Here is a 26,150-nt window from a genome sequence, read left to right as displayed (position 1 = left end):
TCAAGTTAAGCTACAAACAAATACAAAAAAGCTTATTCGCAAAATACTAAGTGGCAGTCGCACATGACAGATGCCATTTTCCACAGAATGCTTGTCATTCACACTGCTTACTACAAATATTCTTGATCACATTAAAAATGTATAATTATTTACAACCTTTTTCGCACATGAATAATAACATATTGTACATTTGTCATTCGAGTAAAAGTATACACACATGAACAAAGACAAAACCTAGATTGGCTTTTACAGGTTTTTGAAAGATTTAAGCACATTGACATTTGAAAGAAGAAAGAAAAGAAGAAAAAATATTTAAAAGAAGACGCGAGGTTGCACGTAAGTGCCTTTGTACACGTACCACAGAAGCGACAACGTTAAGCCAAGCTTTCGTATTAGTATAGGTAGATTTCAGGATTGTAAACTTAAAATTATACAGTTGGTATAGATTGGAAATAAGTTATAACACTTAGAAGTTCACATGAAACATGCCGACTTTTAAGAAAGCATCAACATCGCACTTGTCACATAAGATTTATAACGATAACAACGGGCATTATAGTATATTTTCTTCTCTTTCCAAATAATTATTTTATTTTAAAAAACACAAACAAAAACACAAACTTTCTGTTAGTTGTACCACAGTAGAACGTTTCCAAGATGCCTATAACATCACGAGCATGCCAAAAGGTGCTTTTACAGTACTCCAGACTTGGAATAATGTTGTGTATTTTTGTATAAGTCTTAATTCCCATCATAATCACACCTAACCCCCCACACCTGCTCCCCCTCCCACCCCCCGTCCCAAACGCTCCACACACACACACACATTTTTTTTTTTTTAGATCTACGGTTGAAATGCGCTGCCTGCGGTTGCCAAACTCATACTTTTTAGTTTATTGTCCTTCTTCCATTTCATCCTTCTGTTCTGGAACCAGATCTTGATTTGTCTTTCAGAGAGGCACAAGGCATGAGCAATCTCAATCCGCCTTCTTCGGGTTAAATATCTATTGAAATGAAACTCTTTCTCCAATTCTAGCGTCTGGTAGCGGGTGTAAGCTGTTCTGGCCCTTTTCCCGTCTGGTCCAGTCATATCTAAATAGCATGAATAAAATGTTTGTAAAAGCCATTAGCACGTCATGGACAGAAATATGCGAAAGCATTGGAGAAGATGCGATTGATATGCGAGGGGTTCATACGTTACCTACTTTGCAATTCACTCTGAAAACAGAATTGTCACATTTTTCTAATGGTGTTTTAAAAGCTGAACGATAACACACCCTACGCAAAACAGAAACACTAATTACCTCACCATAACACTGAAGTGTGCCTAAAAGATTCAGTACAGAGTTATTTTTCGTAATTTCTCAAATGCATGTTTTCTTTTTCTTTTCTTTTTCGGCGTACCGTATGCTTCCTTTTATTACAGGTAAACTTTTTATTCTCCCCCAATTATTTTTTTTTAAAACACTGCAATGTATTCCTTATTTAATTTGGAATGCCATTTTACTGCCTGCACACCTTGAGTAAAATATTTGTGCGTAAAATAAAATATCAATTCAGTATTATTTCGAAACAGTTTTAGAAACTTAAACGTCAAAATTGTATTCTTCCTACATTATCAAAATTGCTGAGAGGCTGCGATAAAAGCACGCATACCAAGAGAAATAAAAAGACATTATACAAACACGCATATCACAAAATCATTATTTATATATATAGATATATACCATGGCTAATATGCAGTTTCCTCATCCACGGAAATATCTGAGGCGCTTGTCCATCGGTTGTTGAGGTTGCCGAGGTTGCAGTCGCTTCTGGTTGCACCCTGGTAATGTTGTTACTTGGTCTGTGAGTGCCTTCTTCGGGCTCTGAAGAAACGCCGGTCTCGTCTAGCTCTGTGAAATGTGTGCTGCTGCTGTTACTGTTGTTGTTGCTAGTAGTGGTGCTTGCGCTGGCTGTAGTCGCCGTCTGATCAGATGGGGACGAAGAGCTTTTGGCTCCGTGAGTCTCGCTGCTGTTGGAGCAGGGCAAGGACTCGGGAGACGAGAGCGAGCAGCTGGAAGGCTGTCTGAACCTGCTCTCTTGTGTCGGAGATTGGAAACCTCGGGAGTTTTCCCCGACAACCCCAAAGTGGTTCGAAGAGGTTGAACGGTTGACGCTAAGGTCCATTCCATTGTAGTTGTAGCCGTATGAGCCCGAATGCATGGTGCTGGTATCCCTGTAAGAACCGTTCATAGCGCTGTTACTAGTTCCATAATTTAACAACTGATAGTCGGGGCCATTTGGATAGCGCCCTGAGAACGAGTTTACAAAGTAAGAGCTCATTTAGGTTATTTTAGAGGGCTTGATTTGTAGATCTTGGTCGTTATAACGCTGTGCTTCACGATTTATGATGTATTAATGAATTATAGCAATGCACTGTACTTCGTTTTTGCTATGTATGCGGCCAAATATGGGGGTGGGGGTGCGTTAGGGAATCACGTGCTTTTGTTGACCAGTCGTAAATTCTCACTGATGACTTCAAGAGGTAATTCATGCTCTATGGTTACAAATAATGACGAGATGAGAATTGTTAGGCTCAAGTCAGTGCAAGCCTCCCAAAAGCCAGATTGCGTTCCTTGCTAGGAGAGAGCGTCACCTACTGGGAATAGAATTTATTGCGCAAAGGAAGATAAATCCTCAACAGTTACTCATTCTAAATCTTTGTGTTATTCATAACTGAATTTTATGGTAATTTTCTCATAATAAACAGTGTTGTTGACGTTAAAAGGTGCTATACTTATGAGAAATATATAATAATGCTGTTGACACTTCACTTACTAAAACCAGTTTTATCAATCATTCAAATTTTGCCGTTTTCGTTTCGATTTAATTACAATTTTCACAATTTACGTTTTGGTAAAAAAGGTCATATGATGTGTATGACATTTATTATGAGGTTATGATTATATAATATAATAATATAATTTTTATTTATTTAGAAAAGAACCGTGCCCCTCATTTTTGAACTTTTTATTTCTATATCGCGATTGATTTATTTATTTTAGGCTTAAAATTAAGCAGTAAGTACATTAAATTCAAACATATATAAAGTCAGCCAAATGTAGCTGACTTAAATATATGCCTTTTCATAACTTACTTCATATTGCCGTGTAGTCATTACACACACAAATCTATCTATCTATCTATCTATCTATCTATCTATCTATCTATCTATCTATCTATCTATCTATCTATCTATATTCGCGCAGTTTACATACTCACAGATTAATTTAATCTTTTCTATTGCATTCAGAAATATATAGTTTTACTTTACAGTGCTAAAACCTATGCGGTTAAAAGATTAGAAGATAAGCCGATTATAATGAACGGTTAAGGAAACAGGTTATGAACAAGATAGAAAAAAACATGAATTTATGCTGACATTTTCATAACCGGAGAATTTATTAGTGCGATTGCTTTTGTCTTTTGATATAAAGAAATAATCGTTTTTTGTCTCGGTAGTATATGTCTTTTTCGTGTTACTTGTTGCACGCAACATAGAGCCGCTCTCCATGTCTTAAAATTAGATGTTACTAATATTATTTGAAAATTAGAAATATATTATTTTCTATATTTAACAAAAATGTTTTTTCTGTCGTGCACTATTTTGGATGCAAATGCAGAGTTAATGGAATAAAAGGTATTACATATGTTTGGTGAATCATCGAGAAATAAATCTTTATAAAGCCTTTATAAAACGCTTCAGTTTAATGCCATGCAATAAATGGCGCTGCTTCCAAAACATTTTGGCAAATTCATGTCGTTTTAACCACCATAACTTGAAATGATTGTTGAATATTTCAGTTTAAGACCCAAACAGAAGGACTGAACGAGTACAGTAAGTGGATAGATAGATGCATGGAGGTCTTAAATCAGCAGATATACTATTGTGCAAAAAAGAAAAGTGGGTTTATGTAAAGAGAACGTGTAAGTTATATAGTAAGCTGGTCATTGCCAAAAAAAATCATATACACACGCATACACATATATATCTGCATATATATATATATATATATATATATATATATATATATATATATATATATATATATATATATATATATATATATTATACTGTATGTGTGCTTGGGGATGTGGACAGATATACAGATTCAGATTGCCTCTCATCACCAAATTTAGTGAGACAGACAGACAGCCAGACAGACAGACAGATAGATAGATAGATAGATAGATAGATAGATAGATAGATAGATAGATAGATAGATAGATAGATAGATATTACTACAACAGTGTGTATACTCTATACATGAGTGTTTAAACATAAGAGAGAAACAATACCACGAAATATTCAGCCAATATTTTGCTTTATTCCATGGGTTTTCATTATAACTTTGGACAATACTACAGACACCAACACGTACAAAATTAATAAAATATAACCTTTTAAGCCATTCTAGGTAGTTTCTAAGTTTTACAGTAGATTGTTTTACTATCAAATAACACACATTTAAAGACCCCGTATAATAAATTTACAAAACAGCATGAAACACCTTTGCCTTTTTCATTTCTTCGAATTTTGTACATCACCAAGAGCTAGAAATGTTGTCATTGAGGAAACAGCTTTTTCACACAATTCAATACTGACTATTGCGTATAGCGACATAAAGTTAGAAACAGTTTGGTTGTTTGTTTGACTGAAACATTATATATAAGTTGGAATGCCAAAACAGAAGTACTAAACAATATTCTGATGAAACTTTTATTAACAAAAGATTGAGAAAGTTGGAACATATTTGCCAGTAAAGGCATCTTCAGATGTATAGTTAAGATGTGAACAGTCACTTTCTAGATTTTTTTTTTTTTTTACTTTGAACATGTCCTCTTTTCTTCTTCATCTTCTCCGCTTGTTTGCGTCGAGTTGATTAGCTTGTTTTCCTTCTTAAATTTCATACGCCGATTCTGAAACCAGATTTTTATCTGTCGTTCTGTGAGACAAAGTGCATGTGCAATTTCGATACGACGACGTCTTGTTAGGTACCGGTTGAAATGAAATTCCTTCTCCAGCTCCAAAGTCTGGTACCTGGTGTACGTCTGCCGACCTCTCCGACCACTGTTTGCAAAGCCAGAACCTGTCAGCGAAATTAGCAAGGAAAAAATAACAACAGATTACATCTTTTCCCATTGGAGAACATGGATGACAATACAAGTGAGCTGACCACCTAATCTTTTAATTTCCAGACCAGCCGCCCTTTGTTTTGCAAATTTCTGGTTTCCTGCAAGGCAAGCGACCACTGATTTCAATAAAGCATTGCTTTCACGGTTTAAACTGTCAGGAAGTAGCTGTCTGTGGACATCGTGGCTCTTCATTAAAAATCAGGGTAGTAACGTTGTAATTGAAGCTGTGTGTATATTTTCAGTGCGTACTACTGAAGCCTTCTTTAGGTTTGGGTTACTATTCTCTCCGTGAAAGAAATGCAAACGAGCATGTGGTAACGTCTAATTCTAAGATATCCTGAAAGTATAGCTCACTTTCGGAAAAAAAGTACAGCAACCCTCCATTCGGATGGATGCGGTTCTCACTATAAGCGGCAATAGACCTAAGCATTTTAAGAATAATGAATTTTATTGATTTGTGTAACAGCGTGCATTAAGTGATCTACCTGCATTTTATGTAGTGTACTAATGGACATCAATTTAGTTCCTTTGAGCCAACAAATAATACGTCTAAACATGAAGACCTTTTGATTAAAGAGATTGCACTTAAACTTGCTATACATCATTGAAAATACGTCTAATAAGAAAACGTTTTCATTAAATAGGTAAAATCATTTTTACCTAACAGTGAATGTAATATGTCCCTGCAAACATGTACACATTTTGAATAATTTATATTCAACAACTTCTGACGGGATAAATTTGTCACTCAGAGTTTTCAGCCGGTGCAGTTCTTATCCCATCCAATGAATATTTTAATAACTAAGCAGCTTTACTTATACTTCAAATGTCAAACGCAACAATTGCACGCAGAATTGGAGATTTGATGTAATATACAGTGTTCTTATATATTATCTTATATATAACCTCAATGTTCCATATAGCATGAGGCATAAGTTGAGATAATGATAATCGATTAATAACCGTAATGATGAACTTTGTGTTACATTACAGTTTAAAGGTTTCATACTCAATAGTCCAATCACTGAGTTCAAAATACGAGTAATGTACAGTAATGTCTGACAGGGAGTAAAATATTGCAAGCGCCGAAGAGTATCTATAAACGTAACGTGCTTATATGCCTGTCCTGCAATAAACTAGCGTAGATCATAAACAATTATATTGATGCACACTAAAGTCAACTTACCATTGCAGGAATTCATTCGTTGCATCCAGGGGTAAACTGGGGTTGCTGCCTTCTGGTCATCTGTTTCAGCGAATATGCTCTTACTCTGCGCTGCACATTCAGGCTTTCGCTGGTCTTGGCTCAAAACAAGCGAGTGCTCCTCCAAACTAGACAGTGTGCACGAAGGGTCTTTTTCTCTGTAGAAGCTTGCTGCTCCATAATCGCAAGTAGCAACCGTTGTTGAACGAGTATAAGCACCGTTAGCCTGCTGATAGTAAGTGGATGGGTAAGCCTTGTCCTGGACGCTTGTAGCTCCGTAAGCAGCAGCGGGGTAGTGTCTTAAAGAATCCGTGTATCCCGAGGAATATAACGGTATCTGTCCCAGGAAAGACTCCTGTCCACCGGGCAGAGTAACCGGGAAAGTGGAGTTTACAAAATACGAACTCATTTGGAGGCGACGTTTCTTTTCCTTGCTTTATGATTTGTTGTGTTTTATAGTCCAACTGGTTTAGCTATTAGTAGTTTATCGGAGATTGGATTTTAGCTGAAGGGGAGTGGGGGTGGGGGTGGCGAGGTGCCAGTGCGGGACAGAAGGAAACTGCACCATCTGATCTGAAACTGACCAATGGCGAGCGTGTTTGATAGGAAAATAGCACCCATGAGGGACTCTTACAGCACGCATCAGGGACCTTCAGAAATCTGCAATCTCTTATTTCTCTCGCTTCTTTTTTTACTGTAAAAACAACCTTCCTGATCAAAATATGAGCTCGATGTCTTAAAACAAAATAACTTTTGCCCTGAAGTAACGCGACGGAAGGCTTTCAGATATCCTTTCTCAAATAGAGAATTCTAATTCTTTGTATACGTGGCCGTGTAACAGAGTTTTAAACATCTGCTCCATGCTTTTTTCTTATTTTGATCATTTTATTTCAATTATGAAACAGCATTTCCTTTTTTATTTTCTTAGTTCACTATTTGTTATTTTTCATACAAATCACGTTATATTCTAATAAGGGCGATATCTGCATTTGCATTATTAACACTTTGATTTAAAATAAATAATATCAGTTAGAAACAAAATATTTTTCTAAATGCAATATGATCGTTGGTATTTTCTCCTGTATACAACTTTACAGTGGAACTTCATATTTACAACGGCTTTAGCTTCAGTCTTTCCACCTTTAAATAATTTTGCGGCTTTAAAGTCAATTTGGAATTTCATTTTACTTCTTATATCATTTTTCAGCTATGCTTAACTAGCTTCACCTGTTTTCATCTTGTAACTTTCAAAGAAATCCTCCAGACCTCGTTATCGCAATATGATTTTTTTGCACTTTTGTTAACATCTGCGTATGCGAGGCATTTAAACTATGTAATAAGATAGCCCCATTTCCTGTGCAGACTGATATTTTAGAATTATAGCACACAACAGCAACAGATCGCAACTGGATTCTCTTCCAACGCGTTTCTACCATATGACTCGTGCGCTGTGAGCAGATGGAGGAAACAAAACATAATACTAAATTATAAAGGGTTGCTTAATCGGATTTTTAAAACTTAAATTATTGATAGATATGTGTCTTCGTCTTCGATTATCTCAGTGAAGACCTGAAGAAATTATCATTATGAATGGCATTTACAGAAAGAAGTCGTCCACTTCACTATATCCACATTGTAGCATAAGAAACAGAATACATACACCAATACATAAACGTTAAACTGGTTACTTTTCTAGAATATAAAAAAATTGATTTGTATACAAATATTGCTATTCTCTTTATATATATATATATATATTTAGATATACCTTGCATGAGGCGAGATCAAACAGCAAAGTACAGAAGACGTTTAATGGAAGCTCTCTGTAGACTCCGGACTTGTACGAAACTTAGAAATGACAAATTAGAACACAGTCATATTGATTATTTATGAACTTACAATAAGTGTAATGTATACATTCAGAACGGGTTTATTTTAATTTATAAACGAACAATGTGGCTATAATTCAAGGAAATAACATGCAAAGGAAATGGGCCTTCCTTTCTGACATATTTCTGTTGTATTTTCCCCCATGCAGTTCTTTGTGTATGAAGGCTGGACTCTGAGCAACACAAACACCCAAAAGCCACGCTTCTAGTCTGCGGTTATGGAATGAACATCTGTCTTTCTGAAGATTTTTAAAAATACATATATATACACTTGTATATTCAAACAATGCAGCTGCAAGCTGAAGAGTAATATAGAAGAAATTCGAATAAGAATTACTTCTGTCGACGATCATTATTTTGACCTCCAAGCGTAAGTTCTTAAATCAAAATGTAAATGGATACATTTTAGGAATATTATAAAATTGTAACTCGTTTGTTTAATTTGTTAATCTTCAATGTAAAATATGTAAAAACTATTAATCTGTTTATAATATATACATTTTTTATAGTTAAAATAATATCTATCACTATGTTTTGAGTTTTCTTTGTATTGCAATAAAACAAATCAATGCATTGAATTATATGCCATTAAAATGAATAAAGCCAAATACAAGAGATTTGAATCAGAATTAGCTCAGAAATTTTACTTTCATTTTATTGTACTGTATAATTTGTTGTTTGTTTTTCATGTATGCCCAAGATTGAAATAATTAAAAAAAATGTGGCAAAATACATAATTTCGCGTGTGTTTTTCTTTCATAAGTTCTAAAGTTTCCTTTAAAAAGTGTCAGAGTGAGTACACTACTAACAAATGAACGACTGGTAAATGAAAGCAACATCTTGAAATGCTTTGTCGGTTAAAGATTTGATGGAATATTCAGCACACTTTGCGGATCTTAGCGACAGAATAATTAGAATCAAAGTACGCGCTTAACGGGAACTTTTTCCCAGTCTTTTAACACCGAGTTCAGTGCTTGTTTATCAAAGTACTTTATTATGTTTTAACGTTTATAAAATGAAATGATTAAAAAAAAACATTTTAAAAATGACACTTGTCGAAGCACCAAATACAATAACACATCAAATATGTCATTAAACGATTAAGACATTTTCATATCATAATAATAGCAGCAAAATTAAAGCAAAAAAGGTCAGAAAAACTGTGAAAAAAAGAGCAGTGAAGATTTTTCCATTTCGGAGAACTAAGAAAAATATGTATGACACAAAAAAAAAAAAACACCAAATAGTGTAAAACCATTTTTATAATTTGCAATGCAGCCACAAAGCAGAACAGAGATTCTTTGAATCTGGATAAATTCATCTATCCAGAATAAATGGAAACAATCCCTTTTCTTACTGAACACTTTTCTAAGACCTGTACCTTGCAGTTAAAGTTCCAATATTCATGTTTGGAGAGTTAACGTAAGATGACTTAACGACGATGACATGCATTACAGTTTTGGAAAATGTAAATCAATAACTTAAAATAACAATTAAAAAAAAAATACAGCCGGTGAAAACAGCAAACCCATAAGATATCAAAACCCTTTAAAAGTATCGACAAATAATAGAACACCTTCAATAAAGCACACGAATCCTGAACTGGAAGTCTGGTTTCCTTTCAGTTTCTAGTATTAATTACCTTTGTAATATTTCACTGAGAAATAAACCATTTAGTAAATACATGATTTATTAACTCCAACGTGATATAAGTTACTTAAGGTATGTGAAATATTGCAGAACTTTCCTATTCACGAACTACTATTTTCAGAAACTACGGATTCCCCGTTTTAGTTCCACTTGTAACTGCAACTGCACTGACTAAAGTTCGCTACTTACCATAAACTCTAAGGCTTGGTTGAATATATGTAAATAAAGACAAACGCGAACAGCATATTAAAAGTATTCCGTCAGTTCAAGCGAGTTATTTTCTTCAACTCTTCCTCTAGGTCTCTTTCATGCACACACACGCACGCACTCTTTCCTTCTGTGTCTGTAATTCAACAAGTTTTATAACACCCCCAAGACTAATATAATTGCCCTGTAACAAGAACTCAATGAACGCCAAATGTACGATAACAGAATGGGCCTCTTTATTGCCCTCTGACTTCAAAAACACTGAGAGCTCGTATCACCTGAACGCGCCTATCCAGCTCAGATCAATTTCCAAAACACTTTCCACAAATAAACGTTCTACCTTCCTCATCTCTTAGCCTGTATCATTATTAAAGGCAACTCTTGGAAGTCTGAAAAGAATTCGTGTTATCACATGTAGAACTCGACTAAGTATACTCCTCCAGTAAAAATGTAATACTGTAGTGCAGTATTTTCAAAAGGAAGTTTACAGTACATACGTAACTCTATGGTCAGATCTTCAACGCTGCAGTGAAACAGGATGAAGTGTTTTTGACAAATGAGAAAGTAATGATTATTTTTCTTTACTGACAAAAGAATTGTGCTCATGTGATACTTACTTGTGAATGAGCGGACGCTAGATGGCAACAAAGAGCAAGAAAATGTCAAGCAGCACGAAAGCAGCCGGGATGACAGTTCAACAAATGGAAGTGCATACGTACAACACGAACCGACAGCCTGGGCTGCTCGGGAAGATCGGCGAAGTTAATTAAAAGCGCAACTTTCAGAAAAAGGACAAAGCAACAGCATGCAGGTTTTAAAATCAGAAACAAACTCAAATGCATTTTTTTTTACTTTTCTTATTAATACTTGAATGCCACAATTGACGGCAAATCAAATGAGAGTAACCGTTATCATATACGTATTATTATTAGGTAGACGTCTTTATCCAAGGTGACTTTAAAAACCTGAATTAGATGTCATGCATTCCAATTGATTTACATTTGGATGCAGAGACACTGTTAAACAAACAAAAAAAGCCCAAACGTATTATTATTATTATTATTATTATTATAGGTAGACGTCTTTATCCAAGCTGACTTTAAAAATCTGAACAACTGTCATGCATTCCAGCTGATTTACATTTGGTTGCAGAGACACTGTTAAACAAACAAACAAACAAACAAAAAAGCCTTATAATATTATTTAGGTTGCCCTTCATTTTCTTCGTAAGTGAAAAATGTATCATTGGAATAGCAAATTCGCGGCTTTGTCATAGTGCCAATGGATCAAAGAGCTCATTATTTGATAACAATGTAAAAAAAATATAGACTCGTTACTGATTCAGTGTGTTACAAATATTATTAATATGTTTACATTTTAGCTATAAAATCAGGAGAAATTATATTTTTACTGCGAATTTCTTCAAAAAGATAAAAAAGATATTCCCTTATGGGAAAATATTTAGTCTTAGTCCAAATGTCAGCACAATAGAGAGTAAATTACCTTGACCAAACGAACAAACACACACACACACACACACATATATATATATATATATATATATATATATATATATATATATATATATATATATATATATATATATATATATATATATATATATATATATATATATATATATATATATAGAGAGAGAGAGAGAGAGAGAGAGAGAGATAGATAGATAGATAGATAGATAGATAGATAGATAGATAGATAGATCTCACAAATACTCAAATATTTTAAACTTTTTGTTGACTACTGGCAGCTGAATTAATTGACAGCTTCACTTTCTCTCCTCTGGGTTCTTCATATCTGAAACTGGAACGGGATTGTCGCATAGCGACGTGTGCCCAGTTAATGAAATGTTTCACGTAACTGGTGACCCAAGAGAGCCAGACAAAATTGAATTGGCACTACTGCACCTTAGTTAAATGAGCGGACATTCACCGAGCATCGCGATATAGCCTTTCAATACCAGCTATTTCTTAAAAATGAATATAGGAATTATTATTAATAATAACAACAACAACAACAACAACAATAATAATAATAATAATAATAATAATAATAATAATAAATTACTATATTAATTGCAATTTTAACATTTAAAATGCACACCAGCAACACTAGTAAAAATGAATGTACAAATATTGTGAAATGTATCAGGCTACGTACTTACAAACAATTGAAAAAGGAATAAGAGCAAAAAAATATAAGCACCGTTAAGTAAACTGAAAGTGATTAAAAGCAAATTTATCTTACCTTTGCCGTCCTTTTGTCATAACAGGTAGGTGACATACTATCACTCTTAGTGCAGTAACTACGGAATTCTCCTAACAGATAGCTTTCATGGATTGCTCTGTCGTATTCTTCTTCTTCGTATCTCTTCATTTACTCTTTAAAAAATCGAGTAAGATTCCCGTTTGGAAAATGGTATCACCCTTCCACATTATACAGTATTCGCATTCACCCTCCATTGGCGTTGAAACCCCCAATCAAACCGGCCACATTTGTTAGGGAGGAAGAAAAGGCAGACTAATGTAATCTAGTGGGGGCTCCCTCTCTCTCGCTCTCTCTCTCTCCAACTCCTTCTCTCATTCCACCAAGTGCAAATCCCTATTTTTTTCTTTTTAACATAAAAGAACCAACAACCTTAAAGAAGGACACTGGTCCTATACAAGGTGCGGTGGCCAAAAGAATGCTGCAGTGATCTCTCATGGGATATTATAAAAGTTCATGTTCACGGTTGCCCGTCCACATGACCGGCCTTGGCCAATCGAGGATCTGAGCCACTCATAAAGTTCTATCACAAAGTTGTAAATTTTCATAAAACAACAAGGAATTTATTGCATTTCTTCACCACTTGCTTCAGCAGCAGTCTTTCCTTGGTCGCCATCTTTACTTTCAATATAAGCATCGAAGAAAGGACGAAAAACGGAAATAAATTCTACATTAATATTATTTCAGTAACTTTAATTGAAAATATGACAGCATGAAAAAACATGTATAGTTTTCAGTTCTGATAATTACCCTTCCATACGGGTTTTGAACATTATATAAATTAAACACGACCCGTTTAACAAGTTTGAATTAATTGAATGTAGCTGCAAACGTAGCCTGTTTATGTAATTTTTATATTGTGAAGTATATTTAGAGGCCATAATTAAAAAACGCATGTGTTCTATTGAAAATGTGAGACAAACACTGTAAAGGTCTGTATATTACGATCTGGATTGTGCAAATTATCAAACCGTCAAATTCAGTGAAGTTTTCTACTAAAAACAGACATTATAATTTTCACTTTTACAGACTTTTGCACTGAAGGCTAAAGGTTCATGTCGGGGGAAAAAGACGCTGTAAGGACATAAAAACGAAATTCAAACACATACGTAATGTTAGATGTAATCGAAAGATGATTATGGTTGAAGAGACTTCTCAATGTAGATTGAGAAAAATTATAAGTTAAATGACATGTAGACCAAAAAAAAGTTTGAGGTTTATTTAACCGATATAATTTTTATTTGAGAATGCAGATAATTTTATTTTTAAATTCAAAACATTTTGATTATATATATATATATATATATATATATATATATATATATATATATATATATATATATATATATATATATATATATATATATATATAGATAGATAGATAGATAGATAGATAGATAGATAGATAGATAGATAGATCTCTATTGTCCTCGATAAAGAACAAAGTCTTTACTTAAGATTTAATAAGATTTTTTTTTTAACATGTCTAATACGTTGAACGTTAAAATGAATCAAAAATAAATAAACAGCTAAAAAATATACTGGGGCAAAAAAAAAAAAGAAACAAGAAATAGAAAAAGACCAGAAGGATATCCTAATGAAGTCCTTCCTCGGAAGTTCCACTTCTTTTTATTGGTGCTGTAAACGAATTACAACCGTCAATAAAACAATTCAACTGCAGTAAGTGCTAAAGACAAACATAAATACAGAAAAAAAAGTTCTTTTTTATGACTACAATTCATTACATTCTTCAAAATAACGAAATTATCAAAAACAGTTGTTTTCTGTAACAGTGTTTTAAGATAAACAAAGCAAAAGCCTAAAAGCGGAAAAAAATAAGATGGGTAAAATTAAAACAGGAATATGTTCATTCTTTCAATTAGCAAATTAAAAAATGTATTACAACACTTTTGTTTCGTTTTTAGATCATGTTCAAATCGAATCTTAAATGGAAAGGAATATGTGAAAATAAAAAGAATAACGCACGATAATAGTAATATTGCCCTTTTAAAAATGCAACCATTTTGGGTGTATTGATTCTTAACGTGTGTGTGTATGTATATATATATATATATATATATATATATATATATATATATATATATATATATATATATATATATATATATATATATATATATATTAATATAATGCACTTGATAATGTTACTTGATAATTATCCGTGTAGAGACAATAACAGGTTAACTTGCTAGAAATAAATTCTGTAGTGTTTGTCGCCAAAACACCTTTACAAAATTAGCATTTAGTGCAATTATTTTAGCTGATAATGTTTTTGCTTATTTCCGAAATGAACAGTAATTCTAGGTAGTGTAATTAAACTGAATTTTTCTTTTTAAAATCTATATTACCGTAGTTGTTGCTATTTCAGTCCCGAAGTAAACATTTGCAAAGATTAATTCGTTATAAAGTATATTTATTGGTTAAAACTGTATCACTGTGCAAAAAAAAAAAAAAAAAAACTGAAAACAAAAAAGCTTTTTTTCCAGATGTTTTAACTGACAACACAATCATTATGAAACAATTTCTACACCTTGTGATTCACTGTACACTTTGAACAATGTAAACACAATTATTGTACAAAGTTTAAGGGTAAATGGAACATTCATGATATAAAGAAATATACAAACGCGCAATTTATTATATATATATATATACATACATATAGAAGAGAGAATAGCATATATCATCTATATACATATTCTGCGTATAAGGTATACGTGTGCACATACACAGAAATAGTGCTAAAATAGTAGACTTAAATTTCCTTCTGTTATTAAAGTTATACGTACACAATACTTGCACAATAATAGCTCACTATTTCATTATCAATAGCCGTAATGTTTGAATTTAGCAAAATATAAGCAACGAAATAACACGATATCTACTTTAAATAAACAATCCAACCTACAATAGTAAGACGTTATAATAATTTGCATACAAAACAACAAAGTTCAATAGGTAGTGTATTTGTTTTTGTTAAAAACTGAGAATGTTGCCTTTTAATTATTGGTGCCGACATTTACACCTATTTTAATTAATGTATTATTTATTTAAATATTATCCTTAAAACTTAAATCACTCTTCCTCTTCTTCCAATTCTCCACTTATTTTTTCATCGTTTGGTGGACTCTGACTCGCCGCCTTATTTTCCTTTTTCCATTTCATACGTCTGTTTTGAAACCATATTTTAATCTGCCTCTCAGTCAGACACAGAGCATGGGCGATCTCGATGCGTCTCCGTCTTGTCAGGTAGCGATTGAAGTGAAACTCTTTTTCCAGCTCCAGTGTTTGGTACCTTGTGTAAGTCTGACGACCTCTCTTTCTGTCAGCTCCTAAATGAAAAATATGCAATATTATTACAAATGAAAAACTTTTCAATAGTACGTTTTAATCATTATTAAAAAAAAATAAATGTAACTTTACGTATAGAATACTACTACTACTAATAAATGCTTTAACTATGTCACTTTGGATATATTTTCATCTCATATTTTTAAATTATTTGGCGCAGTCTATGAATTGTATACACCTCGGCACCAACATTTTTTAAATGCAAAATGACACAAACTAAATGGAGTAGTTCCCAATTATTATTATGATGGGGAGAAACATAAAAGCATAGGGAATTATATGAATAACCAAAAAACGATTGATACAAATATGAAAATATGATAATAAAAATACAAAATAGGGAAAGTTTAACATTTTATTGACACATACAAAAATATGTAAAGTTATTGTACATTTGCCTTTGTTATAATCTTAAGAAATAGCAAGTAAATAATATTTTTGTACTGTAAACTGAACTATTGACCTATACTTGAAGATACAGGAACAAAGAATTTTATGTAAAAACTATTCGTATTCATAAGAGTTGATTCTACAGGAATAAACAATATTTTTATACAAATATTCCATGTTCTAGTTGAACTTTATAAATATGTGTCTAATACTCTAGACACAGTAGTTATTAATGTTATTTGAAAACTAATCGCACAATATGCGGAGTTCGTGTAATTTTATAATAATAATAATAATAATAATAATAATAATAAGAAGAAGAAGAAGAAGAAGAAGAAGAAGAAGAAGAAGAAGAAGAAGAAGAAGAAGAAGAATATATTTTATTTAAATAGCGCCTTTCCCATGCTCAAGGCTCTTCACAGAGTTTAATTTTCTTCATTTTTGCAGACTCATGGTTGTTTTACATCTGCTTATTGATCAGCGTGAGGTCAAAAATAATCTTAAAGTGAAAATATGCCTTTTCAGTAATAATAATAATAATAATAATAATAATAATGTTAGTACTGTCACTATTAAAAATAAGAATGACATGACGTTGAATCAAAAAAACGGTGATAGATAGATAGATAGATAGATAGATAGATAGATAGATAGCGCACATATATGAGAACATGAAGTATAAATAAAAAGAGTCCGTAGCTGAATATCTTTTCGAAGGTATGTGTTTTCCCCATTGAATTAAAAGTAAGTTTATATGAGACAGCTGCGAGGCCATAAAATCTGTTTCACTGTGAAATGCAAGCTGTAAAACCCGCTGTGAGAAGTGGCCTTAAATTTGGCTGAATTAAGGCTGCTTAATCTAGTCTTCAGGACTGGCTAGATTTACTCAGGTAGATGAGTTAAATTGATCTTTAAATGTTAGCTGCAAATTAAGACAGGAGTATCGTGTTGTATGTAAGCTTTTTTTTTTTTAACTGTTTTTGAGATTCCGTTGTCAGTCTTTTAAATGTATTTGGCAATACGTAATGAAATGACACACGTTTTACATTCCGTCAACTTACTTCCTGTCAGAAGAATGGAATAACGGCGGACGTAAGAAAACGAGTGCCTTTAACTCAAGGTAGGCCTCGGCTGTAATTTGAATTCAACAATAATTATGCCAATTACAATTTAGAAGTATATTAGTATGCTGCTTAATGCGCTTATTATCTATCTTTCATACAATTGTGGTACCCTGATCAAAACAGGAATTACAAAAGAGAGCAAAGAGCGTTTAAAAGGGAGCCTCGTGTCATATAATCAATCTAAAGCACACCTGTGTCAAATGAGCGGCCTGATTGCGTTTTGGGGTTTTGAAGGAGACATAAAAGTAAATTAAAATGTATTCAGATGCGCGTTTTTCACATTTTTCGAAAACGTGAATTTTTTTGGAAAGTATATAAATCGACGTTTATAAACCAGCGTATATAAGGCAAACAAAAATGTGATATGTTAAATGATGATAATCTATAATAACGGTAGCAACAATGCTGAAAGTTAAAGAAAAGTTACATGTTTAGTCTCTTGCATAACACAATTAATTAAAACTATCCCATTTTTAATTTATTCACGTGTAAAATATGCATTTGTATAACCCTAATTTTGTCAGAATAAGTGAAATCTGTTTTACCTACTGCAGCTTTTCAAACCAAAGGGAAAATAAAACAATCGTGAAACAAATTTATAACCAACCTACCGAAAGCAGACTTAAGCAAAAGATAAAAGAAAGCACTTGCCACTTGCAGATGCTTTATTTAGATAATACCTCTTGAAAATGCACTAAACAAGGTGGACAGAGATGTAATATACCTTCCAGATAATGAAGACTCATGAATATTCACAAGCTAAACTATAGCTTGATGGGTTCCACGCAGCAATAAAAAGGTCACGATAGCAAAACGTCATTAAATTAGTGTTCGTACAGCCCTAGTCTGTGCTGTAAAACATTGCTGGATTTTTAAGGCGTTGTTTTTTCCTCAGTCCTTCTCTGATCCTCTTCCTTTCTGACTCCCGTTTCTTTTGCTGGACTCCCATTATTTATCTACTTCTATGAGCATAACACAAAGCTTCTTTTTAACCATACCTGTGCTTCTCATCCACGGATAGATCCGGAAGTTGGCTTCACGGCTCTGGTCTGAGTCTTTCTGCTCCAGCTTGTTGCAGCTTTGCTTGTTCGTGTCAGCAGAGCACATCATGGAGAGATTCTGGTCAAAAGCTGAGCAGTGCATGTTGAAAGAGCCAGTATTCAGGCCATAACTAGCGGAGTACATATTCGGGTTTTGGGGATGCATACTAGCGCCGCTGTTGTATAGCCCTGGCACAGAGGAGGAAAAAGAAGCGGCACTGGAACCTGAGCCATAGCCGGCGGCTCTTTGGGAACTGGATGCAAAAGCGCAAGAAGTTTGCTCTGGAAAAACCCCGGTTGGGAATACCGAATTTGCGGTTTGATATTTCGAAAATAAAGCATTCGCATAATACAATGAACTCATAATTTGACCGAGTGATTTGTAGGTCTGGACGTTTTAGTGTCGGTTTTACGATGTACCGTGATATATTACGGAATTAGAGTCCAGATTTACACCAAAAAGCACCCCTTTTTCTTGTGGAGACACGTGACAAGACACGTGCTTCTCGCTGATCCAATAGAATTCGGGATCCCTGCAGCTCCAGTAATGTGGAAAATTTGTAATACAGTTTAAATGTATAAAATATGTCTAATAATTTGCGCCATCTAATTGTAAAATGTATCGTTTTGATAGGAAAACGGAAAATAAATTAAACTGAGGAATTCAGTTGCCATTCTCAAGTATAATTAGCATAAGCCTGAATTATTGAAAATATATCTGTAAAACATACTACATAACTAATTATTGCGAAATTAGCTTCTTTTACCACAGCAACGTTTAACGTCAATCATAAAAAGAAAAACGATTTTCTCATACACCTTTCGAATTTGGTAAGTACGCATCTGTCAGTCAATTAGCCTTTTATAGCGTGCGCACGCCCCGGTGTATGCGTGTGTGTGTGCGTGTGTGTGTGTGTTCGTGCGTGAGTATGTGAGACATCCCCTTCTTTATTAAATGAGACTGAATCTAGCCTTTACAGTTTGATTTTGCCTAAAGACAATTGAAATTATTATTTTTGTCATCTGTACAATACAATGTTTATTTTCTTATTCTATAAGCTCAAACTTGATATGAAAATGACGTAAGAGTTTAAGTTTTTCCTTTTTGAATAGTTATTTAAAGAAGTAATGATCAATATAATAAACTTTTCAAAAGAACTAGACACTATGCTTAAAATCAATAGGAGGCAAAGATCAATGTTGTTTGCTGCATTTTAAAACATTTTGTCAAAGAAAATAAATAGAGGAAACGTGTAAATACTTACATGCCTGTATTGCTTTAAACTGCAATGGAAAAACCTTAGTATGAGGTTTTGACTGGATTTGCCCCCATGTACACACATATACACGCACGCAAACTTCCACCTTTAGAGCATTGGATTGTTCTGGAGATTTAAGTTCATTGATGACGACTGAGATTCTCTGTAGCTTTCTTCACACAAGGGCATTTTTTCATTCATAATTCCAAAGAATTTATAAAAAATCGGTTACAGAAAAAAGTATATATTCCTGGGACTTCACAATTCATACACATTGCTTTATACTCAAAACACAGAATAAATGCACATAATGTTTCAGAAAAGTTTATTTATTTATTTGACGGTTTGTGTTGAGAATGAGCTTTAAACCACGATTTAATGAGCATTTCATTTAAAATGCATTGGTAAGAATATCCGTGTACTGATACAAATTACTTTTATCGCCCCTTATATCAAAGTAGCCTCAAGTAGGAAATGAACCAGAGCGCAGCAATGATGTCACGGATTCTCGCTTGTAAACTTTATTGTGCCCCTTTCTTCCGCTGCTTCCAGGTTTAGACAATAGAACAAAGTAGCGCAAAACAACAGAGTATATCACGGAGTCCCCATAAAGTAATTCACGAGTACAGTATACATTCTTTTCACAGTAAACAGAGGGTCACGTTACATTTTTTTTAACTGTGCGCATGCTTACTCCTTAAGGGAAAACAATAAAAAATATCTTGATTTGCATCAACTAGGAATGACGAAAAAAATCTACAGCATAAATAGGCAGTTTCATGTTGCTGGGAAACCAATGATTCTAGGTTAATATAATAATAACATAAGTAAAAAAAAGTGCACAATTTTAACTTAACACAACCTATACAGCTGCCAAATGCAATAATTAAGAAACCATTCTAATAAAAAGTTTCACATTTATTGTTCCACCAAAAAGTAAGCTATCTTGATTCACTACAACATATTTTTCAAACAGCTGGTAAAAAGTAGAAATGTTGCTATAGTTTCTCGCTTGTTATAATTCAGTTCTTTGTTTCTTCACACACCAATCATTAAATGCGATGTCCTTGCATTTCTTTCAACATACGGATTCAGTGGACATTCTCCTTTCCTTAAGTTTTTAAGTTCTGCGTGTATCAGATTTGCCAGAATTGCAGTAGGAAGCAACTATCAATGATTTTTTTCGCAATATATATATAGTATAACTTCTATTGTTTAGATTTCTCCTCCTCTTCTTCTTCTGCCTTAGTATCCTGTTGAGCCTTTTCTTGTTTTTGTTTTTCGATCTCCTCTTGTTCGGATTTGCTACTGGGAAATTTATCCTTGTTATTCTCCTTTTTCCATTTCATTCTCCTGTTCTGAAACCAGATTTTGACTTGCCTTTCAGTCAGTCCCAATGCATGCGATACCTCAATTCGCCGCTTGCGCGTCAGGTATGGGTTAAACAAAAATTCTTTCTCTAGTTCAAGCGTTTGATACCGACTGTAGGTCTGCCTTCCTCTCCTTCGTCCGGCAGCTGCTGGGAAAATAAACGCATATGTTATTTTTGTATCATAGGCTCCAATTATTTCACTGCCAAACATTTGTGTTAGGCGCAAACTGGATTGCATACTCGGACGGTATGTGTGGCCAGTAAGCACGTGAGTTTAAATAAAAACACAATAAGATATATTACTAACTGAATAACAATGCAATGTAATTTAATCTCTGAAAATTTCAGCACACGTTTAAAAATCTATAAAAAAAACACTGTTAATATAAAATTTTGTGTACTCAACTAATAAAAACATCAACATAAACAATACACGAGTAAGGTGCACTAAATCCATTACCACATGATGCCCAATGAGCCGGGCTTACAAATAGCTTTTAGGGACAGCCTGCTTCGGCGGAGGATCATAAAACTATAAAGTAATTCACAAGTTTGAACCCCATAAAGCTGTAAATGGGCTATTGTGACTGTATTCTGCGCAAGGATAGCTTTCAGCTTATTTCACATCTCAACACTGCCCTAAACATCTCCGCACGATGTGATTTTGCTTCGTCTCACCTTGGGGTCTCATCCATGGGAACAGCTGGGTTGGAGAAGGACTCTGTTCTGTGCTTTCCGTCTCTTCTCCAATGCTACTGGCAGCGAGCTTGCAGTCGCTATACTGGACTAAGTCCGAGTCTTGAGCTCCGAAGAGGGTCTGCCTTTGTAAGGCATCGTATCCATAGAAATTGCCTGGCTCCCCGTGGCAGGTTACAGCACACGGATTCTGTTGATAAGGCGCGGAGGAAAGCGAAGATGCACCGTGATGATAAAATTCCTGAATCTGTGTCGGATGCTGAAAAGTGCTCCCGGTGCTGGGTCCGTAGACCACGGTGGGTCTTGCCCCAAGGTCCTGGGCAAACCCACATTCGTAATAATTGGGACGTAATGCATCACCACTCTTATACTTGGAGAAGAGAGAGTTGACAAAATATGAACTCATTTTTTTTTCCTTCTTTTGAAAAGACCCAGATTTTAATTCATAAAGGAGAAACGTTTTGTTGTTTTTGTTAGGTTTTATATTACAAGGAGACTGTGATTCCAGTGTTTTTTTTTTCCTCTTTTCTTTTAACAGCCCATCTAAATTTTTAAGCCTCTATCATGTCGAATTCCATAAAACCAACACTCAAGAGTTCTCGCATTGCATTTCCAAGAAGGGGTGCCAGTTCATAAACAGTTTTCTGTGATTTACTCCGCCGCAAATGAGTTGTTTCATATTTTGCAGAGTCTTTTCATGATAATTTGCATCTATTACCGGATCTCCATCCCATTGGCTTCAGGTTTTCCACACGGACACTGCACTGCGCGTTTGCGATATAGAGAGAGTGAGAGAACGAAGAAAGGAGAGAAAGAGAAAGAGAGTGGGAGACAGAAAGGGGGAGGGGGACAGCAAAAGAGGAGGGGAGAATATGCGCATTAATATGTTCAACCGGGTTAGTTAATGAGATATCTGCCGCTTTGCATCAAATCAAATACATACGCCGCCCGAAAAGATTGATTTTTAGGGAGTTGCTAATAGACAAACTAAAAAGGAAGCGCACTTAGTCGTTAATTTTGAAAATCTAACGAGGTGGTTTTGGTATTTCTAATGTCAGGGTCGCTTTAGCACATTGTAAAAGTACACGACTTAATTACTATCAGTTTTAGCAGGTCATATAAATGTAATTGGCATTTTAGAACATCTTATGAAAACGCAGTATTCCACCAGTAAACGTTTATATAAAGCAAACGAGGTGGTCATATTTAACGTTTTAATGATTTGTTATAAATATGTGTTTCATGTATATTTAAGTTGTATACCCGTGGATATTGTATCTGCCGTAATAGAAAAATAAAGCGGTAAATGGTTTAACAAATCCCATAAACGGCAAGGTTGCGCGTTGTTTATACAGGAATGCAAAGGAACACAAGCTGTTAAATTTTTACGAGAGTCTGCGACTGAAGCTATAAAAATAAAGACTTTATTCGGAACTCTTTCATTTATGTACAATTTTCCATGTATTTACTTATTGCTTTTGTGTATACAATATACTGTATATTTACGTCTATATTTTGTGAAATAAAACTAATATGTAATATAAATATTAGCGCTTTGACGAGGTAATATTCCAGTATCCTTTTGAAAACTCACTTTCACGTAAACACGGATTTGTTCACAGTACATTATACTGTGTGTAAACCCGAATCTAATGGCAAATTCTAATATGTTTTTAGTTTGCAGGTTTTAAACGACTAACCTACGAAATGAAAGAAAAAGAAAGCTTTGCGTTGTGATTTCCTTTAATTTGCGCAGTCGTTTATAGTTTTCGAAGAGGGCCAATTATTAATATTCGTTGGTACACTAATAATGCTGAAAAGGCAAAACTGCTGTAAAGAGCTGTTCTCTTGGGGAGCCGGTTTCATAAAGTATCATATTAAATTTAACTATCGGTTGTTTTAGAAGAACAATATAAATAGTTGATTTCGAGACGTAGAAATTTCGGCATTGCTAAATAAAATTAACTATACGTATCAACAATGATTGAAAAAGTTAATATGATGATTAAGCGGCATAAAAGAATATACTTTGCTATCTACAAAATATCAAAAAATATATCACTTTACTCATAAAAAGGTGTTTGGAGTGAAAAGATTCTCAAAAGCAGCTTAGTCATGTGCAGGATGTTCTCGTCACTGCGTGAAGGTAATTGTGCTGGTTATTTCAAAGTCTGAGAATCTAAAAACAGTTATTTATTTTTTTGTATGGTAAATCAGTAATATTACATAAATGTAATGTAATGTCTCTTGAAAAACGTATTTTAGAATTATGGTAGCAAGATTTAAAGTTTTGATTTTTAAAATTGCTTTGATTGCCATTGTGAGTGTAACTATAATGAGCCAATATTTCTGTAATGTTCTTGTTTCCAAAACACGAGTTCTACAGTATTCTTTTCAATTCTCAAAAAAAATTTGAACATAACAGTGGACAACTATTGATTAAAATTAACTACGTTTATGTAATTTAAAAGCAGGAAAAATTCTGCGGAAACTTAATGAAACATTACAAACTGACTTAAAATGTATAATCGTTTGGCTTTAGTAAACTATTAACAAATGATAATGTTCTCTCATTTTTCAATATGTATTTTAGTTTCTGTTATATTCTTATTTTTCAACTTTTTAAATTTAAACGTAGCATGTGTTTATTTATTTTGGTGAAACAAACAGAAACTTAGATACACGTTTTCATCAAGTTTGTTCAGGCGTCTGTGGTATGAAAAGCGTATGTAAAGTTTGATTACATATAATAGATAGATAGATAGATAGATAGATAGATAGATAGATAGATAGATAGATAGATAGATAGATAGATACCAGTACTATTAATAAATGAATGAATAAATACGTACGTTCAATTCAATAAACAGTATTACAAAATGTAAAATGCTTGTTGTATATTTGATAAGGAAGTCATTAAGGCTGAATCATTTTTAGAAAATTAAATAATAATCTTACATACCGTTTGTTTAATTTAGATGTTTAACAGGTTTAAATGTAATCATGAATGTATATTTTAAATAAAATTAAATAATACTTATGTCAGGTTACTTGTTCAGTACTTGTAGCTATGAAAGGAAACGGGAAGATGGGAAGATTAGTAAGGTAATATTGCCATCTAGTGGAAAAACTTGGGAAGTAACTAACGTGTTCTATTTCCACTCTGCATTCTCAAATACAGGTTTCATTTTTAAGTCATTAATGTAAAGTGTGAATTTATTTCACAATTATAAACTTGATGATTTTGTATTAAATAAACACATATATTTTGAAATAAAATGGCTGAGGTTTCCATTAAGTACTCCGGGCAGTGTGTTAGAAAATAATACATTAATAAAATAATGCCCATATAATATAAAAAAAAAAAATAGTATTTATTGTTATCATGTATTATGTATATGGGTACTCAAGCAACAATAATATTTAAATTAAATTAAAGTATAAATTCACTTTTTGAAATCCTCCTTTCCAACTAGTCATTTTAACCAATATCTTGAAGTAAACCGAAGCAATGTTTTTTTTTTTTAATTCATTTGCTCCAGTTTAAATAAAAATGTTCAAATGAAATTAAGTTTCGTTACATAGTTTTTATTCAATTTTTTAGCCTCTTACACAGAAAGATTTTTACATTCGATTTTGCTAAGAATGTTAATTGTATGAGGTGTGTGGAATTGTCGATAACAGACTTACTAATAAATATATTTAAGCATTTATTTGGTTTGTTTACGGATAGAATGTGTGTTATTTTATACTTGTGGGTCAGAGATATAAATTATGAGGTAGTCTTTTTTAGGGGGATTTCATTTTCGTGATAAAAAAACAGACACATGTTCTTCTTTTAATAATTCTTCCATTTATTTATTTTTTTAAATATACCTTGTCGTATATAAGGAGACACATTAAAATGTAAAAGAAAGAAAGAAAGCAAGAAAGAAAGGAAGAAAGAAAGGAAATTGGGAAAAGCACAATGTCGAAAATACCAAGACAAACAATTGTTCATTGTACAGTCGAATAGAAGACGAAGCCCGATTCTTTGGTTGTAAACAAATTATCCGCAATTGCAGACGTCTCGCCAGAATCTTTTTTGTTTCGTTTATTGCCGGGTATCTGGCTTATTGGAATTGCTCGGACAGAGAACAAAGGATATCGATTCAAAACACCATGGCTTACTAAACTGTGCGGGAGATCAGAGTCGAATAGCAAACCCCAGCCTTAGATTCTTCAATTCTATTTAAAATAAATGATGATATTGAAAGTGATCAAAAAACACTTCCGTGTAGCGTGCCTTACAGTTTCCATTTAGAAACAATAATTTAAAGGGTCTTGAAAGTTTTGCTTCTGCCGTGTTTGCTTTACAGCCATTTAGTTCTTAACCTTCAGAAATTTATACCCTATAAAGTTTTATTGCAGTCATATTCTTTTATTGCAGCGCACTGCATTGAATTTTCTTTCTTTCTATGACAGCCAACTTCCCATCCCCTCCTCC

At 33.5% G+C, this 26,150-nt stretch overlaps 4 protein-coding genes across 5 annotated transcripts; all 4 read right to left on the bottom strand.

The window, feature by feature from the left end:
- Positions 1–804: 804 nt before the first annotated feature.
- Positions 805–2,689, bottom strand: LOC120517715 (homeobox protein Hox-B5a-like). Its single transcript, XM_039740171.1, has 2 exons — positions 1,728–2,689; positions 805–1,092 (listed from the first exon to the last, which is right to left on the bottom strand). Exons 1-2 carry the CDS (start codon positions 2,323–2,325, stop codon positions 845–847), a joined length of 846 nt encoding a protein of 281 aa, XP_039596105.1. The 5' UTR covers positions 2,326–2,689; the 3' UTR covers positions 805–844.
- Positions 2,690–4,350: 1,661 nt separating this feature from the next.
- Positions 4,351–6,895, bottom strand: LOC120517717 (homeobox protein Hox-B6a-like). The gene is made up of 2 exons (XM_039740173.1): positions 6,365–6,895; positions 4,351–5,132 (listed from the first exon to the last, which is right to left on the bottom strand). Exons 1-2 carry the CDS (start codon positions 6,789–6,791, stop codon positions 4,867–4,869), a joined length of 693 nt encoding a protein of 230 aa, XP_039596107.1. The 5' UTR covers positions 6,792–6,895; the 3' UTR covers positions 4,351–4,866.
- Positions 6,896–14,558: 7,663 nt separating this feature from the next.
- Positions 14,559–19,061, bottom strand: hoxb7a (homeobox B7a). Its single transcript, XM_039739807.1, has 2 exons — positions 18,296–19,061; positions 14,559–15,764 (listed from the first exon to the last, which is right to left on the bottom strand). The coding sequence occupies exons 1-2, from the start codon at positions 18,699–18,701 to the stop codon at positions 15,508–15,510; spliced, it is 663 nt and encodes a 220-aa protein (XP_039595741.1). The 5' UTR covers positions 18,702–19,061; the 3' UTR covers positions 14,559–15,507.
- Positions 19,062–19,909: 848 nt separating this feature from the next.
- hoxb8a (homeobox B8a) lies at positions 19,910–22,469 on the bottom strand. 2 transcript variants are annotated; one of them, XM_039739805.1, is made up of 2 exons: positions 21,647–22,469; positions 19,910–21,115 (listed from the first exon to the last, which is right to left on the bottom strand). In XM_039739805.1, the coding sequence occupies exons 1-2, from the start codon at positions 22,068–22,070 to the stop codon at positions 20,805–20,807; spliced, it is 735 nt and encodes a 244-aa protein (XP_039595739.1). In that variant the 5' UTR covers positions 22,071–22,469; the 3' UTR covers positions 19,910–20,804. The 2 variants fall into 2 exon arrangements, with proteins under 2 accessions (XP_039595739.1, XP_039595740.1); XM_039739806.1 differs by having other exon boundaries at positions 19,911–21,112; positions 21,647–22,468.
- Between the last annotated feature and the right edge of the window lie 3,681 nt (positions 22,470–26,150).

This window comes from Polypterus senegalus, chromosome 17 (assembly GCF_016835505.1).
Source record: "Polypterus senegalus isolate Bchr_013 chromosome 17, ASM1683550v1, whole genome shotgun sequence".
Classification (NCBI taxonomy): domain Eukaryota; kingdom Metazoa; phylum Chordata; class Cladistia; order Polypteriformes; family Polypteridae; genus Polypterus; species Polypterus senegalus.
Note: the sequence above shows the minus strand (reverse complement) of the source record. Positions and strands in the feature narration are given on the sequence as shown.

Excerpts from the sequence above, each read along its gene's own strand:
- LOC120517715 (XM_039740171.1), bottom strand. The coding sequence starts at position 2,325 with ATGAGCTCTTACTTTGTAAACTCGTTCTCAGGGCGCTATCCAAATGGC. Across the intron at positions 1,093-1,727 it reads GAAACTGCATATTAGCCATG|ATATGACTGGACCAGACGGG; the intron begins GTATATATCTAT and ends CATGCTATTTAG.
- LOC120517717 (XM_039740173.1), bottom strand. The coding sequence starts at position 6,791 with ATGAGTTCGTATTTTGTAAACTCCACTTTCCCGGTTACTCTGCCCGGT. Across the intron at positions 5,133-6,364 it reads ACGAATGAATTCCTGCAATG|GTTCTGGCTTTGCAAACAGT; the intron begins GTAAGTTGACTT and ends TTTCGCTGACAG.
- hoxb7a (XM_039739807.1), bottom strand. The coding sequence starts at position 18,701 with ATGAGTTCATTGTATTATGCGAATGCTTTATTTTCGAAATATCAAACC. Across the intron at positions 15,765-18,295 it reads TCCGTGGATGAGAAGCACAG|GAGCTGACAGAAAGAGAGGT; the intron begins GTATGGTTAAAA and ends TTTTTCATTTAG.
- hoxb8a (XM_039739805.1), bottom strand. The coding sequence starts at position 22,070 with ATGAGTTCATATTTTGTCAACTCTCTCTTCTCCAAGTATAAGAGTGGT. Across the intron at positions 21,116-21,646 it reads CCCATGGATGAGACCCCAAG|CAGCTGCCGGACGAAGGAGA; the intron begins GTGAGACGAAGC and ends TTATTTTCCCAG.